At 53.8% G+C, this 17,678-nt stretch overlaps 1 protein-coding gene across 1 annotated transcript in view; it reads left to right on the top strand.

The window, feature by feature from the left end:
- The window catches only part of fam222aa (family with sequence similarity 222 member Aa), a 62,629-nt gene extending 45,748 nt beyond the window's left edge, over positions 1 to 16,881 (top strand). The window contains exon 3 of the mRNA XM_061261559.1: positions 15,108 to 16,881. Within this exon, the coding sequence (XP_061117543.1) occupies positions 15,108 to 16,603 (1,496 nt within the window). The 3' untranslated portion in view covers positions 16,604 to 16,881. The remainder of the gene's footprint in view (positions 1 to 15,107) is intronic.
- Positions 16,882 to 17,678: the final 797 nt, after the last annotated feature.

Raw genomic sequence — 17,678 nt, 5'->3', positions numbered from 1 at the left:
CCTCTCTGTCTCCCAGTTTTACAGTTTCATCAGTGAATCAGTGCGTTTGCACGGGAGGCCTAACATGCAGTAGCTGTGCCCGTTTATTGGCTCCCTTTGTCTCTTCCCATCCGATCAGTCCAGCCTTTCCATGCTCCCGAAAGTAAAAAAAACGGGACAATCGAACTGCAAACCTCCGCTTCGCAACGTGAACAATGACGAGGGCTGGTGGCGTTGTTGTTGTTGTGACGCGGTGGCGGTGCGGCTTGGTGGAGAATGTGTCGCACCCATTCGGCCGTGTGGTTTTGTGATCTGGGACGGGGCCGGGGCTGAGGGGGGCGGGGGCCGATGCCGCAGGAATGAGTTCACAGGCTCGTGAGCGCAGCGCTAATCGCACATGACAACACGGGCTGGTGCTCCCGCCGGCCGCCATAAGGGCTCAGTGTCGGCGAGCCGGGCGATTCGCTGATGAAGCTGTGCTTTCTAGACCATGCCGTGAGCACAATGGGCCCGGGCCGTCTCCCAAAACAACCCGCCCGGCGCCCCCCGCTTCCACGGGGCACCGGCGAAGTGTGCGTCCACGTTCCCCCGTAACGGACAGGTCTACGAACTCCGGATAATGATAGTTAAAGCTATTATTTGTCATTCTGCCAAAGTTTGGTTTGTCATTTCTGCTTCAAGACTAAGGTTTTTTTTTTCATGGTTTGACTGGACTGGAACACGTTATGGGTGGGGGGTGTGTGTGTGTGTGTGTGTGTGTGTGTGTGGGGGGGGGGGGGGGGGGGGAGGGTCAGTTGTCTGAAGCATGGGTAAACAAACTGCCCTAGATTCTGAAATTCTCACCGTGGGCCTTGACAAACACAAGTGCACAACTTAATAAAAGCTGACCTTTTAACACAAACCCACGAACCTCAGACGCACAGGCCGCGGCTGGCAGGGGGTGTGAGGGGGTGTGAGGGAGACGAGCGGGCAGGCACCTCAGTTTCACCCTCACCCCATTAAAACCGGCCCGGCTCTGCTCCCCCCCAGCCCTCCCGGCAGCGTTGAGCCGTAATGGCCGCCGCCGCCGCGGCCTCGCCGGGGAATGTGGCTGGAGCCCGCGGCGCGCTTTCCCACGCCGTTTGTCTTCCTCCGGCGGGGCTGCTCTGACACCGCGGCCCAGGCCCGGGCTGGCTGCGCGCGCCCAACACCGCCGCGCCGGAGACAAATGGAAAGTGACACTTGTGTGTGTAGAATGGTATTTGTGGTGACGCTTCGACTACAGATAATAAAGTGTTCGCCCCGAGGTGATTTTACTCAGCGAGCACCACCGATGAAACTCACTTACTCAGAGAGAGAGGGAGGGAGGGAGGGAGGAGGAGACAGGCAGAGGCTCGGGAGAGAGGGAGAGAGGGAGAGAGAGAGGGGGGGGAGGCAGGATAAAGGAAACAAAGCGAGAGTGGGGGGAAAATCCAGACTCATCGGAAATGACACTCAGAATTACTGAAGGAAGTGAGATCCAGTGAGAGGGCCTGGCTGGAGAGCGGGATGGTCATTCTGCTGTGTGTGTGTGTGTGTGTGTGTGTGTGTGGGGGGGGGGGGTACCTGTGTGTGTACACCTGTGTGTCTGCTCTCTGTCTCTCTCTGTCTGTCTGTCTGTATGTCTTTCTGTCTCAGTCTCTCTGTCTGTCTGCCTGTGCATATGTGCGTGTTCCTGTCTGTCTGTCTCACTTTCATTTAGGCAGGCAGATGACCTGGTTTTGGGGGACTGGAGACCTGGTTTAGGCAGACTGGAGACCTGGTTTAGGCAGACAGGAGACCTGGTTTAGGTAGACAGGAGACCTGGTTTAGCAGACAGGAGACCTGGTTTAGGCAGACTGGAGACCTGGTTTAGGCAGACTGGAGACCTGATTTAGGCACACAAGAGACCTGGTTTAGCAGACAGGAGACCTGGTTTAGGCAGACAGGAGACCTGGTTTAGGCAGACAGGAGACCTGGTTTAGGCAGACTGGAGACCTGGTTTAGGCAGACTGGAGACCTGGTTTAGGCACACAGGAGACCTGGTTTAGGCAGACAGGAGACCTGGTTTAGGCAGACTGGAGACCTGATTTAGGCACACAAGAGACCTGGTTTAGGCAGACAGGAGACCTGGTTAGGCAGACTGGAGACCTGGTTTAGGCAGACAGAAGACCTGGTTTAGGCACACAGGAGACCTGTTTAGGCAGACAGGAGACCTGGTTTAGCAGGACAGGCGACCTGGTTTAGGCAGACAGGAGACCTGGTTTAGGCAGACTGGAGACCTGGTTTAGGCACACAGGAGACCTGGTTTAGGCACACAGGAGACCTGGTTTAGGCAGACAGGAGACCTGGTTTAGGCAGACTGGAGACCTGATTTAGGCACACAAGAGACCTGGTTTAGGCAGACAGGAGACCTGGTTAGGCAGACTGGAGACCTGGTTTAGGCAGACAGAAGACCTGGTTTAGGCACACAGGAGACCTGGTTTAGGCAGACAGGAGACCTGGTTTAGCAGGACAGGCGACCTGGTTTAGGCAGACAGGAGACCTGGTTTAGGCAGACAGGAGACCTGGTTTAGGCAGACAGGAGACCTGGTTTAGGCAGACAGGAGACCTGGTTTAGGCACACAGGAGACCTGGTTTAGGCACACAGGAGACCTGGTTTAGGCAGACAGGAGACCTGGTTTAACAGGATAGGAGACCTGGTTTAGGCAGACAGGAGACCTGGTTTAGGCAGACAGGAGACCTGGTTTAGGCACACAGGAGACCTGGTTTAAGCAGGCAGGAGACCTGGTTTAGGCAGACAGGACTCCAGACTGCGGTCACCAGACAGACCCGCATTATTGCTTCATAAGAGCCCTGTCGCTGACCCCTCCCCCGGCACATTAATACAATTATTTGGAAATGTTGGTGCCTTTGGCTCCTGCGCCTCACAGATGTTCCCCGCCCTCCCCAGAGCACAGATCCCGTCTCCTCTCTAATAAAGGCCAGCCGGAGCCTCTGGGACCGGAGGAGAGTAAGGGAGCCTTTCTGTCTGTTTTTTTTCCAGCATAAAGTTGAACTTATTATTCCTTTTTTTTATTTTTACAACTTCCTGTTGAACTTCTGACCTTTTTGGGATTTCTTTTAGCAGGGCATGCAATATGCATAAGGGAGCCTTATTAAATTATTTGTTAAATAATTTTGCATACATTATCCAGGGCTCCCAGGCTGACCAAAGTGGCCTCCTAGGCCTTTGGGTGTGGGTTGCAGATTGCTCTCTCTCCCTCTCTCTCTCTCTCTCTCCCTCTCTCTCTCTCTCTCTCTCTCTCTCTCTCTCTCTCCTGCCTCTCTCTCTCTCTAACCCTCTCTCTACCCTCTCTCTCTCCCTCTCTCTCTCTCTCTCTCTCCCTCTCTCTCTCCCTCTCTCTCCCTCTCTCTCTCTCTCTCTCCCCTCTCTCTCTCTCTCTCTCTCTCTCTCCCCTCTCTCTCCCCTCTCTCTCCTGTATGGAGGAGGCAGGAAATGAATTGACTGAATCGAGACGAGATTGGCCTTTAATGAAATAAAAGATTAAATTTGGAAGGCACGTCCAAGCTTTTACATTTTAATGACAAAATCCATTTTTGACAGTGTGCCATATCCTCCCCCATGTGATGGATCGTGGCTGAGATTGCAAAGTGGTCTCCACTCAGCGCCCCATTTCTGCGTATTCAGGCCCCCCCCCCCCTGGCCCGCGTCTCAAACGCCGGCTCGTGTGCATCCCTCGGTCATCAGCGCAGCCAGACTGGCATCGGGGGTTCAAAGTTCAGCGTGGTGCCGCGTTAAACCTCTGTCTTGCTCTTCTGCGTTGGCGGGATAGGCGCTCCTGTTTTTTTTTTTTTGCGGAGTCCTCCACACCTTCCGTTTCAGTTTTGTCGTGCTGCGTTCACAGGGATGCCGTCACAGCCATAGTAACAGCAGCTCATTGGAAGCGCCAGGCAGCTGTTAATGGGCGAAGGGAACTCTCACAAAGCCGTCCGTCACGTTACTGCTTACTCAGCCTTTTCTTTCTCTGTGCGTGTACGTCTGTGGGTGTTGGTGTGTTTGTACGTGCACGTGCACACGCACGTGCCTGTGAGTGTGTGTGTGTGTGTGTGTGTGTGTGTGCGCACGTGTGAGTGTGTTTGTGTGCGCTTGTTACAGGCATATGTGCATGTGCAGTGTCAGCTGTGCATTGTATGTGAGTGTGTTTGTGAGTGTGTGTGTGTGTGTGTGTGTTTGTGTGCTGGATGCTGAAGCACCAAATACATGAGGTCTCGTGGCTGGAGTGGAGGAACAGCATGAACTGGTGACCCCAAAACCCAAGAGATAGCACAGCTCTCCCCTGCTTTCATCCTGGTCTCACTTTTCTCCTGTGTGAGCTCCTGTGGGCCCTGAATGGAGCTCAGTCGATTGCCTGCGGAGAGGGGAGGAGAGGGGAGGAGAGGGGAGGAGAGGAGAGGAGAGGAGCGGAGAGGGGAGGAGAGGAGGGGAGAGGAGGGGAGAAGGAGAAGAGAGAAGGAGAGGAGAGGAGGGGAGAGGAGGGGAGAAGGAGAAGAGAGAGGAGAGGAGAGGAGCGGAGAGGAGAGGAGAGGAGGGGAGGGGAGAAGAGAGAGGAGAGGAGAGGAGAGGAGCGGAGAGGAGAGGAGAGGAGGGGAGGGGAGAAGAGAGGAGAGGAGAGGAGCGGAGAGGAGCGGAGAGGGGAGGAGAGGAGAGGAGAGGAGGGGAGAAGGAGAAGAGAGAAGGAGAGGAGAGGAGGGGAGAGGAGGGGAGAAGGAGAAGAGAGAGGAGAGGAGAGGAGCGGAGAGGAGAGGAGAGGAGAGGAGAGGAGAGGAGGGGAGAAGGAGAAGAGAGAGGAGAGGAGAGGAGCGAGAGGAGAGGAGAGGAGAGGAGAGGAGAGGAGGGGAGGGGAGGGGAGAAGAGAGAGGAGAGGAGAGGAGAGGAGAGGAGAGGAGAGAGCGGAGAGGAGAGGGGAGGGGAGAAGAGAGAGGAGAGGAGAGGAGAGGAGAGGAGCGGAGAGGAGAGGGGAGGGGAGAAGAGAGGAGAGGAGAGGAGAGGAGAGGAGAGAGAGGAGGGGAGAGGAGAGCAGAGGAGGAGAGGAGGGGATAGGAGAGGAGGAGAGGAGAGGAGGGGAGAAGGAGAAGAGAGAAGAGAGGAGAGGAGCGGAGAGGAGAGCAGAGGAGAGGAGAGGAGCGGAGCGGAGAGGGGGCTTCTGGGAGGAGACGTGAGAGAGCGTGGCTTCCCGTTCGGCTGTAGTCACGCCCGGCACCTCGCCTCGTTCGGGGGCAAAGGCGAACAGCGCTTCAGAGGGACGGTAATTGAGTCTGGAAGCTTCTTTCTCACCCTCATTACGCGCGCATGATTTGGTTCCTCTGACTCCTTCTTCCCTCCAGAGTTTTTTTCTTTTCTTTTCCTTTTTTTCCTGGCGGAGGCAGAGCGGTCTGAAACGCGCCCTCGAACTCAAACAAAATTACCCCCCTTGTCCGTCATCCTCCAAACCCCCGTTTTTGTATCTGGGTGCCATTTTATCCCCGTTAAGTCCTGGTGGCTTTCGAGCGTGCGTAACCCTGGCCGGTTTAAATCATTATCAGTCCTAACGGGGCTGTGCTGCTGGTAGTTATGGTTACTGGTGGTGCCGGAGTTCTAACCCACTGTTGTGTGCTGGGCTCGGGAGGCCCAGTCAAAACAATGTGCCTCGCCTCTCTCCGAAAAACTCGGCTCCCATTGATTTTCTCAGAAGCTGTCGAAAAGAAGCCTTCAGAATGTACGTGCGTGTGTGTGCGTGGTGCGTGTGTGCGTGTGGTGCGTGTGTTGCGTGTGTGTGCGTGTGTGTGCGTGTGTGTGCGTGTGTGTGCGTGCGTGCGTGCGTGTGTGTACGTGTGTGTGTGTGTACGTGTGGTGCGTTGTGCGCGTGTGTGTGTGTGTGTGTACGTGTGTGTGTGTGTGTGTGTGAGTGTGTGTGTACGTGTGTGTGTGTGCGTGCGTGCGTGCGTGCGTGTGTGTGTGTGTGTGTGTGTGGTGTTGTGTGTGTGTGTGTGTGTGTGTGTGTGTGTGTGTGTGTGTTGTTGTGTTACTCCGGTCGGTTCTCTCCCGCTGCAGTGGGTGTGACCCCGCCCCCCGCCCCGGCGTTTCCCTGGCGATGTGCCTGTCAGAGCGCTGCTCCTCCACTCACAGGGCCCGGGGGGCCCCCGCCGTGATTGACTGACAGGCCAGCCAGCAGGGCTCCCCCTCTTTCTGCGGGGCGACACAGGGGGTCCCCCCCCAACCCCCCGCCTTGTGTGAGCAATAGTCAATTACGGGGGGCCGCGGCGGTGCCCAGCGGCAGCGGGGGTTAATTGAAGGGGCCCGAACAGCTGGCTCAATCGGGGGGCCTTTTGTGTTGCCACGGCGATCGGGGCCTAGCCTTAATCGCTGACTAATCAGCCCTGTGCGAGATGACACCTCCATTAGCGCAAGGCAGGTATTGTTTGGGCCTCCTCAGCCTCCCCCAGCCCGCCGCGGTGCGAGGGGGGCGGGGCGGGAGCAGGGGGGGACGCCCTGATCTTATTAGCACCGCGCCGAGGTGGCTACAGAGCGCTACCGCCAATAAAATGTGCGTCACTTCCTGTTGTGAGGGCCGGACGCAATTAGATTTTCATAATGATAAATTCTGACGAGAAAAAATGTAATGGATATGTTTTTTCCTTCTTTTTTTCTTTTGAATAGAGGCAATGGGGACTGGAGGCTGCTTTTCTGCGTTCATTATTTATTAACCTGAATAGTTACATATCAATGAGACACTAAAAGGGCAGTATACAGCCCCGAGGGGCATAAATGTAATAATTAGCGTGACTGTGGAAAAAGTAGATTAACTTGCCGTGACCTCAGAGCGGGAGTGGAGCTGTGTTAAAGGTACACCGTCACTGCGGAAGATCCGTCTTGTGCAACTCCTCAACTTTCACCGTTCCTGCCTGCTGCGGTCTTACGAAACGCACAAATTCCTTTTCCTTTTCTTTCTGTGTCTATCTTGCCTCCTCTTGTGGTTTTTAAAAATGTATTTTTTATGTGGAGAAGGCAGCCGGGTTTGTTAATCTTTCCCTGTTTTTCAAGCCTTTTTTTAATGTGATTATGTGTGTCAACGTCTTCATACATAAACAGGAGTTGCTCTGTGTCGATACTTTAAAAAAAAGTTCCTCTGTTTTTCCACTATTATCATTGTTTTTATTCGTGACACAGACATTCCTGTCTGTGGGCCAGACGGTGTCCACGTTTATCCACGAGGGGTCTTGGGTTTATCCAGAATCACCCCACGAGCCAATGAGGAGTACGCTGTATGGACAAACGCACTGTTACATTACATTACATTACAGCTATCCAGCTGATGCTTTTATCCAAAGCGACTTGCAGTGTGATGTGGGGTTAGGGGCCTTACTCAAGGGCCCCAGTCAAGCACCCAGTGGGGGCGACATGGCTCAGGCGGTAAGAGCAGTCGTCTGGCAGTCGGAGGGTTGCCGGTTTGATTCCGTCCTGGGTGTGTCAAAGTGTCCCTGAGCAAGACACCTAACCCCCAAATGCTCCTGACGAGCTGGTTGGTGCCTTGAATGGCAGCCAATCGCTGTTGGTGTGTGAGTGTGTGTATGAATGGGTGAATGAGAAGCATCAATTGTTAAGCACTTTGGATGAAGGCGCTATATAAATGCCAACCATTTACCATTTTACAATTTTACCATTTACTTTACAGATACCCACTGAGCTACACTGTTTATTTTACACCGTTTACAGCGTTTGTCTTTTAAAACGCTGACTCCTGAGGGTTGTGGTGTGGTTTTATCTGGTCCGGTGCTGTCCCTGAAGTTCTGCTCACTGATCCATACACCAGCAGCACAGCACCAGCCTTCTCTTCCCTTTATCTCTTCTGCTCTTCCATTTTTCCACTTCCCCGTTCCCTCTCTTCAATCCTCTGTACTCTCCTGCCTCCTCCCTCCATCCCTGCCCTGTGTAATTAGACCCCTTTAAGAAGACCAGAGAAGAAGAACTCCCTCGCAGAAATTAATGGATCTTTTTTTTTTTTTCTAAACCAGGCTTTTCTCTCTTTATTGCTTTTTATTCTCCCTGGCCCTCCCCCCTGCACAATTACAGACACGCAGACTCTCTCTCACACACACACACACACACACACACACACGCCGCGCGCACCCTGAAATGAGTTCATCAGAATTCAGTGTGTGCCAATGGCTAATTAGCGGAGTGTTAATTGAGTGTTCAGGACCGTGCCCCCCCCAAGGACGGCACAGTCCCGCGTGAAGGAGACAGCCGCCGGGGAGCTCTCCGCTGTGCGCAGGCCTGGAACGCCGTAAGAGTGCGATTCAGGGGGCTAGCCATCGCCCCCGTTTCAGCCCCCCGAAACCTGGGGGGCCGTCCCGTCACCCCGTGCTGGGTGTGAGGCGGGGCCCGTGGCCCGATTGGGCTGAGTTTCGGAGGCTCGTTTTCGAGGGCCGCCCCGGCGTTAATGAAGGCTGTCGTTTGGAGCGTGGGCGCGCTGACTCCGGGGGGGGGGTGTTTGTCAGGCGACGGGCGATTACAGGCGAAGGTCATGCAGTTAATTATCCCCCTCCGTCCCTGTTCCCGGGCCAGGGAGACAGGCAGGCTGCTTCTGTGCTTAGATCCAGCGTTTCTCTGGCAGGGTGTGGAAAGGTCCAGGTATCAGGAGACCGGCTTTACACTCAAACGCAGGCGCGCCTTTTCCCCCTCACGCACCGTGGAGCTGTATTAAACTTTCTGTGACCGTGTGAAAAGGCCACGAGCAGCACCTGAAGCCTGGATCTTCCCATCCCAGTGGGCAGGTGTCATCGTAAGACTCTGGGTCCGAGCAGCTGAGTGTTTAACCGGAGCGAGGGTGTTCTGGAGCGAGGTTCTAACCCTGCGAGGCGATCCTGCCCCACTTTTTTAGTTTTTTTTTTAAAGTGCAGTTCCTGGACGACGGCTGGCTTGGGCGATGGCAGACAGCCGCAGCTGCAGGTAAACACGGGGCTCAGAGGAGCCAGACCGTAGGCCGCCAGCGTATTTATCACCGCGCGCCATCTGCGCGGCATCCATACCCGCCATGGCCAGCGGCCGCGGCCGACCGGTCGCCCGGCAACGCCCCGCCGCTAGCCGCTCTCACCCCAACGACCTCTAGTGCTGCTCCCGCCGCCCCACAGTCCGGCCCACACACCACACCCAGGCCTCCCGCCAGCCGCGCAGATGCGCCTGAACCGCGATGAAAGGGCCACCGCCCGAGGGGGGAGAGAGAGACTGAACGAGGGAGGGAAGAGGGCGGGAGTGAGTGAGTGAGTGAGTGAGAGAGAGAGAGAAAGAGAGTGAGTAAGAGTGACAGAGAGAGTGAGTGAGAGTGACAGAGACAGAGAGATTGGCAGAGAGAGTGAGTGAGAGTGAGAGAGAGAGTGAGAGTGAGAGAGAGAAAGAGAAGATGGAGGAGTAGGACCACCTCTCCCCTGACTGGAGACCTTGAAGAGGAGAAGAGGAGGGATATTCACAGCAGAAGCCGGAGTGTAAATAGAGCCGGGCCAGGATTGGGTCCTCAGCGCCACCAGCAGCACTCTGGGTTCTAATAACACCAAACCTTTGTGCGGCAGAGATGGGTTTATGGGTCTGAAAGGCCGCTAATCCCCGTGGCCCATGAAGTGTGAAACCCTTTGAAGCCAGGTTGGCGTTTGAAGCTTCGAATGTTTACAAACAACAAGGGGCAGGCGAAAAACGAAAAAAACCAGCGGGCCTGCCAGAAGCCGGGCGAGCCAACGGGCCGGGGGCCGGCTGGGATACCGACGGAGACGGGAGGGAACGCGTGGTGAAGGGGGCCGGCTGGGATACCGCCGGAGACGGGAGGGAACGCGTGATGAAGGGGGCCGGCTGGGATACGGACGGAGACGGGCGCGAACGCGTGGTGAAGGGGGCCGGCTGGGATACCGCCGGAGACGGGAGGGAACGCGTGATGAAGGGGGCCGGCTGGGGTACGGACGGAGACGGGCGCGAACGCGTGGTGAAGTAGGCCTCGTTCCGTGGCTCCTCCGTTAATTCCGTCTTTGGGTTTTTCCGTGGCGGGCTCGTTCCTCTCGCGGCGGTAATTAGGGGGGCTGATGGGAATTGGGGTAACGGGGCCGGGGCCTGGGGCCCGGGGACGTGGCGACGCTCGGAAACGCCGCGCCTCGTTTAAACTCGCGGAGGATCAAAAGATGTTTGTGGAGGAGCCGGCGAAGGGAATTTGCCATTCCGTTTGCACGCGGGCTAGCGATGCACTTTGAAACGAGGCGTGTTTTTTGGGTTTTTTGGAGCAAATTAACCGGGTCTGCTGTCAGGCCCTGGGCCCGCCCCTTCTCATCGCTGCTGCATCAAAGCGCTGGTGTGCCGCCATGTTTTTATATTGGTAGGGGAAACCCTGCTGTCATGGGCGCGCAAAATAATTTAAGTTTTGACCTGTTTTCAGGCGCAACTGCGCATGATTTAACAACGGGGTCTCTTTGGCACCGGTCCCCAAAGCTGGGGTTAGGCAGCCCTGTTCTTGAGGTCCCTCAAAACTTTTCTGATTTTCTAGGTCACTCTTAAGATGATACACATTTCAGCCCATAAGCACCCGCATTTGATATCACCGTATGGCCGTTCTGACTGAATATTCATGAACCTCGTGCATTCAGGGAACCCAACCCCAGAACATATGTGGATCCTGTGGAATATGGTTTTGAACAGCGGCTCCCAACCCTGTCCCTGGAGATGTGCCGTCCTGCAGGTCCTCACTGCGACCCTAACGAAGCACGCCTCATTCAACAGCCGAAGATATTGTCGAGCCGCTAATCCAGGTGTGCCAAATTAGGGTTGAAATGAAAACCAAGAGGACGATAGATCTCCAGGACCCACTGTCCTTGTCAAAGGGAAGGGTAAAGGTATTCAACACAAGTCCCCTAGAAAACCATAGCAGCCTCTCTTCAGAGGAAATAGCCCATTGTTGCAGAACTAGAGCGCGGCTGTCAATTAACGGAACGTAATGGCCCCCCGTCACTTTTGTTTTAGTCCAGTGGCTCGGGAGTTCCTGCCGTTTCACTCTTTGGCCAAAGGTTGAGTGCCGCGGGCCGTCGGCCATTTTGAGACGCGCGTCGCCCCCACTTCCTGCTCGTATGTTTGGAACGCGCCGCGGTAACTAGCTGTGGGACCACACTTGGGCATCGTGGGTAGAAAGGCACCGACACAAAAACCGCACCTCCCCATCTCCCCGTTTTCTAAACACCCAATTTATTTCCTTTATGAGATGGATCTTGTAGATTTAATCATTTTCACAGTTGGGGGCTCATTGGATACTTGAAATAAACTCCCAGCGCCAGCTCAAATAGAAACAACAAATGAGCTTCGGCCGACCCGTCTGCCCGGCTGTTTAAAACGACTTTGTTACGGGGAAAAAAAGAAATGAAGTGGGGTTTGTGCGTAGCCTTCGCCCTCCCTACTCTTTGGATTGCCACGGCTTTTGCTGACTGCGTTGTTATAGCAGTTAATTTTAGCACTTTTTTGTTCATCTGTAAAATTGCATAAAAGTGTCATTTTTAGGAGGGTGCAAGTAATTTGCGGCAGTTGATTTATTGCTTGTAAATGGAGTGCTTCCCCCCCCACCCCCCCCACCCCCTCTCTTTTTTTGTAGCAGTGAGCTAAGTAGCCATGAAATTGCCTGAATAATGTAGTTTAAATCCAATCTCGGCATGGCCCCTCTCCTCCCCCCGCCTCCCCGGCTCACACTGGGCCCTTGGAGATTGCCATTTCCCTGCTCTCAACTCCTTTTCAGACTGGTTAAGCCCCGGCTTTTTAAATAAGGCCCGATATGGGTGCATGACCTGGTTTTATCACTGTGGAATTGAATTTCGGAGTCGGGGCAGCCTCAAAAACTATTATCCGGCCCGGGTGTGAAGGCGGCTGGGTAAGGCTCTCGTCAGGCGGAGCGGTCCTGCCTGCGGTGGAACTGCAGGGACGTGTGAGCCAGGAGGGCTTATTCCTGTGCCAGGCGGCCGAATCTTCTCAAAGTCGCAGAGTTTAACAGTTATTTTGTCCTCTAGTCTGGACAGCTGGAGCTCTTGAGCGTTCTAGCCGCCTCTCTCTCTCTCTCTCTTTCTCACTCTCGCTCCACTTTAGTTGGCTGGCAACTCTGTTGTGTGAAGCCTTAAATGTGAATATTACATGGATTTATTCATTTGTGTGAGTATGTGTATATGTGTGTGCATGTACGTCTGCATGTGCCTACTTATATATACATATATATATATACACACACTTTATTAGGTATTTTGTTGTGTGTTCAGAGTTCTTCTGCATACCACTGTTATAATGTGTGGCTATTTGTGTTACTGTCACCTTCCTGTCAGCTTTGACCAGTCTGGCCCTTCTCCTCTGATGTCTCTCATTAACAAGGCATTTCTGTCTGCAGAACTGCTGCTCACTGGTTTTTTTTCGTTTTTTTCAACCATTCTTTGCAAACTCTTTGCGTGATAATCCCAGGAGATCATCAGTTACTCAGATATTCAAACCACCCTGTCTGCCACCAACAATCATTCCGCAGTCAAATGAAAAACATTTTCCCCATTCTGATGGTTGATTTGAACATTACCTGAAGCTCCTGACCCGTATCTACATGATTGTATGCATTGCATATTCTATGCAATTGGCTGATTAGATAATCGCATGAATAAGTAGGTGTAAAAAAATAAGTAATAAAATGTAAAAATGTTCCTAATAAAGTGCTTGGTGTGTGTGTGTGTGTGTGTGTGTGTGTGTATATACCTACACTGGCATTTTAGGCATCCTACGTTGTATTTAGCAACTTGCCGGAGCGTTTCCTTAGAAGAAATCTTGAAATGACAGCTGGTTAAAATAAACATGACCTTGATGCCGTTAGCCGATTGGTATTGATGCCACTTTGTTTTTCATTTTTAAATGCTGTTGGTGAATGCCTAAAAGATAGTGTGCTGTAGCAGCAGGGTGATGCTAAACAGTATTCCAGTCACATATAAATATTCTGAATGTGCCCAGACACATTCATAAGCCTGGAGTGGGACACTGCCAAGATTTATCTTCGGTATGTAACTGCCAGACTGGTATGAACATTACACCGCTCCCCTCCTGGCTCTAGAACAGGGTTTTGCACATGACCTGTGGGAATATATTCACTTCTCAGCTCCGGGTTTGGGAGCAGGGGAAGAGCAGACGGATTTCGCTGGAAGGTGGATGTGAGCAAAGTCTCACCTCACATTTTCGTGACGGCAACGTTTAGCGCATAGCTAAATGGTCCAGACCTGATTATCGCCCCATTTCGCTGTCCTCCTAAGGGTTAAAGGGTCAGATCAGTATGTAAAGCCATGCTGTCTGCTCCTTATAGCCCAGAGTTAATAAGTTAATTAAAAATGCCCCCCCCCTCCTCCTCTGTATTCCCTTCTCTGACCTTCAGGGGAAGTACATCAGTGAAACTGTGTCCTGGCCTAGTCGGAACACCTCCAAACAGGCCGGATCTATTGTTAGCACGCGTACGAGTGAGAGAGAGAGAAAAAACACTTTTCATTTGTAAGCATTTGTATTCCAAACGAGGCCATCTTTGGGCTTGAAAGACTGCTGGAAAGTAGTAGAAATTTAAGACTTCAAATTGGTCTATAAATTATGCCAGCTAAAACCATTTCACCTACATGTTTGTTTATGTGTAGGCTTAAGTCTTTAGCAGAACGTGCGCACTTATTAAAGCATCCTCTAAGTGAAAATTCAAACAGATTTCTTGTTTGCTTGCATTTAGACAAGGTCATTCTGACACTAATAGCTGCAGTAAATTCTAACCAGGAGGTATGAATTATTAAAATTCACATTCCATATGTATTTCGGAGATATTATTTTCACCTAGAATATCATGGTAATGATACACAAGGCAGGGAGGGTGAAACAGATTTTTCTTGTTGCTATGTTGCCGCACGCTTTTCTGAATCTCCGTACGTAGTTTCATCTGCATGATTAGAACGGTACTTGTGATTTCTAGCCTATAAATGACATTGGAAAAAAATAAACCCTATAGGACACATTTTCTGATGACATTTTTGTTCCACCATTTTACTCCTCTTCAGTAAGATACTGGAGGAACACACTTTAGAGCTGGTGCTTTATGTCACTCAAGAATTCCAGTCATATCTTTTATTCATCGACTTATCCGCTGCAGGAGAGGTGTGTCTGTTGGAATAATGTTCCTGTGCATATTGATCGTTCCTTTGTTATTATTATTATTAATATTAACAGGACACGATAGAGGCTGCTCTGATTCAGACTCTCATGGAGGTATCGAGGCCAGTAAACGCAGGGTAGACACGAGGTGAGCAGACAGCCAGGCCAGGAAGACCTGACTGCAAACCCAGGGCGGGATTAGCATTCCCAGCGGTAGCCCCGCGGGGCTGTGGAGTCCTGCGGTAGTCGGAGATCTCTGTAGTCCTGGTCTGATTGAATAATTGAGGAAGTCACATGTCCGGGGGGGGTGAGACCGGAGGCGGCGCGGTTTAAATCTCAGCTGAGCCGCGGCAATTAAGACGGCCCCCGCTCCTCCTCAGCCTCCTGATTTCCCTGGGTAGCCCAATTTTGGACCGAAAAAAAAAAAAGAGGGTAAGAATTAATTTCACAAAGCACTGATTTAACAGTGCCCGAGGTGTCTCCTTCGACAGAATGAGTTTTTTAAAGGATGCATTTGTCTAGGGATGAACTCTCTCTTTCCGCGGAGAGGAGTAAGGGATAAGACAGAGACTGAGCGGTTGAGGCAGAGGCGGGTAAAATGTCTCGTTTTTTTCCACATTAGAGGAAAATGGTTTTCTGCGACCGCGGTCCCGTTCCACGTTTTTTGACGGCGCGCGGTTCCCTTTGCCTGACCCCTAACGGAGGACGGAGTCCGCTGTTCCTCGCCCATTTTCTGTGTCTAATTTCCTGTGTTTATTCTCGTCTGTTTGAACAAGCGAACAGCGGTACCTGCGTGCTGCGCTGAGGGAGGGAGGGGAGATGAATAAAACATCTTGTTCGCCCTGTCATGGTTTCCCTGAGCTCCCTGCTCTCCTGCGCTGCCACGCTTTGCCCTCCCTCACTCCTCTTCTTCTCTGGTTTCCTGCAGGTGAGCTGGCGGCCCCCGCGCACTCCCCCCGCTACCCCAGCGCGGCCGAGCTGGACGCGTACGCGCAGAAGACCGCCGGCAGCCCGCTGTCCATCAAGATCTTCCCCACCAACATCAGGGTCCCCCAGCACAAGCACCTTAACCGCACGGTGAACGGCTACGACACCACGGGCCAGCGCTACAGCCCCTACCCGCCCCTCCACACCGCGGGCTACCAGGGCCTGCTGGCCATCGTCAAGGCCTCCGCCGCGCCCGGAGCCAAGGGCGTGCTCAAAAACGCCGAGGGCAGGAGGACTAAGCTCTCCCCGGCCCAAATCGCCGTGGCGCCTTACCCTCCGCCCGGCAACAGCACTTTAGCCCACGCCCACGGGCAGATGGCCTATCACGGCGGGCCGCCCAAGCCGCCGGAGGCCCCCTCCCGGGCGGTGCCCCCCAACGTGACCGTGGCGGCCTCAGTGATCCCCATCCCCGGGGGGCGGGGCCTGAGCCTGCCCCCGCAGTCCAACCTGCCCTCCATCCAGAGCATCATCTACCAGATCAACCAGCACTGCCAGGCCCAGGCGCTGCAGCAGGTGTGCCAGGGCGTGGTGGTGGCCGCGCCCGGCAACCCCAGCCCCTCCAAGCAGGCCGCCGTCGCCGCGGCGACCGCCGCCGTGGCCTCCTCCGGCTCCTCGGGGGGCGGCGGCTTCCCCGTCGGCATGGCGACCCAGGGCGGGATGGCGTACGCGGGCGCCGTGCTGCCCTTGCAGGGCGCGGAGATGGTGAAGGCCGGGGCCTACGTGGACAGCATGGACTACATCCTGTGGCAGCAGAAGCAGCAGCAGCACCAACAGCAGCACCAACAACAACAACAACAACAACAACAGCAGCAGCAGCAGCAGCAGCAGCAACAGCAGGCCGTGTTGCGGATGTACAGTGCGGGCAGCGGAGGGGGCGGGGCCATCAGCAAGTCCCCGGAGACCTGCGTGCCCGGGGGCGGGGCCGGCGTGGTGGTGGGCGGGGCCCAGGTCTCCGCCAGGGCCTATCAGCTGGCCAGCGGGGGCGGGCTGGACAAGGTCAGCTCCTCCCCGTTGAACTGCGTGGGCATGCACGGCAACTTCTCCGTGGGCCAGTACTTCGCCCCGCCCTGGAACAGCGTGCTGGTGACCCCCGACAGCGACTGTTACAACCCTCAGGAGCTCCCGGGGGCCGGCACGGGGGGCCCCGGCACTGGGCACCGGGACCTGGGCTTCCCCCACCACCACCACCACCACCACCACCATCACCACCACCCGCCCGTGGACAGCGGCGGGGGCCTCTGCTGCAGCCTGCCGAGCCGGAGCCTGTGCAACACCTCCATCCTCAGCAGCAGCCTGCAGTCGCTGGAGTACCTGATCAATGACATCCACCCGCCCTGCATCAAGGAGCAGATGCTGGGGAAGGGGTACGAGACCGTGGCCGTGCCTCGCCTGCTGGATCACCAGCACGCACACATCCGCCTGCCCGTTTACAGATAAGGGCCTGCTGCCGGGCCGGGCCGGGCCGGGCCGCCGCGGAGGAACGCAACGGAAACGACAAAAAAACGAAAACGAATATCTCAATCCCGAGAAACGCAGAGACGCGAGACGTGTGCGGTGGAGATCTTTATTATAAATCAATAGATATTATGTGTTGATTGGCACTGCTTTAAGAGGACGGAGGGCTTGTCGGAGAGCCTGGGTTTGCCGTGGAGTTTGACGGATCCTGACATTGGTGGAAAGAGGGGGTGTGCGTGAAGGTGGAAGAAAAAAAAAAAAAGGTGGAAGTTCATTGGCTGGGGAGGGAGGGGTGGATTACTGTTTGGGCCAATCAGAAGTTCCATGGTGTGGTTTTGCCAACAGGGATTTCACTATTTTTTTTTTTTCCTTCTTATATTTGACTTTTTTTCTTATTTGTGATTTTTTTATTTTGATTAAACTTTGTAACAAGATTCAAGGCTTGACATGACGTGCACACGACCTCCCACTGCCTACAACCTGAGCTGCCCCGAAATCAGAAGACTGTGACCTTCTCTCTTACCTTTGTGCTCCAAAGGGGGATCGGTCAGGGTTGCTTAATTAACTCCAGAACGCACACACGCACACACACACACACACGCACGCACACGCACACGCACACGCACACGCACACGCACACGCACGCACGCACGCACGCACGCACGCACGCACGCACGCACGCACGCACACACACACACAAAATGTAAAAATGTGACAAGACTGGAAGGTCATGGAATCAGAAACGACACGCAGGAATCATTGTGTTTAGGAAAAGTGACGATGGTAGTTTTTCAAATTGCACTGTTTGGAGTTAAGGAAGCTAGGACACAGCTTGGAGGCTGACCTGGGTGGTATGAATATACCATATATTTAAGAAACTTGAATACTTGAACGTATTTTTTTTTTTTGGGTTGTTTTATATATTTGTAGGTATACAATATACGTTGGCTGCTAAGGGGAAAAAGTCTCTCATAAAGCTTAGTTTTTAATTGATTTGTTTAGTTTGTATATTCTCCCTCTGGCTGCAGCTGCTGGTGTGCAAGTAGCGAAGGCTTCG

Source organism: Conger conger, chromosome 11 (genome assembly GCF_963514075.1).
Source record: "Conger conger chromosome 11, fConCon1.1, whole genome shotgun sequence".
In the NCBI taxonomy this organism is placed as follows: Eukaryota; Metazoa; Chordata; class Actinopteri; order Anguilliformes; family Congridae; genus Conger; species Conger conger.
The sequence above is the reverse complement of the archived record's forward strand: the minus strand, read 5'-3'. Positions and strand labels throughout refer to the sequence as shown.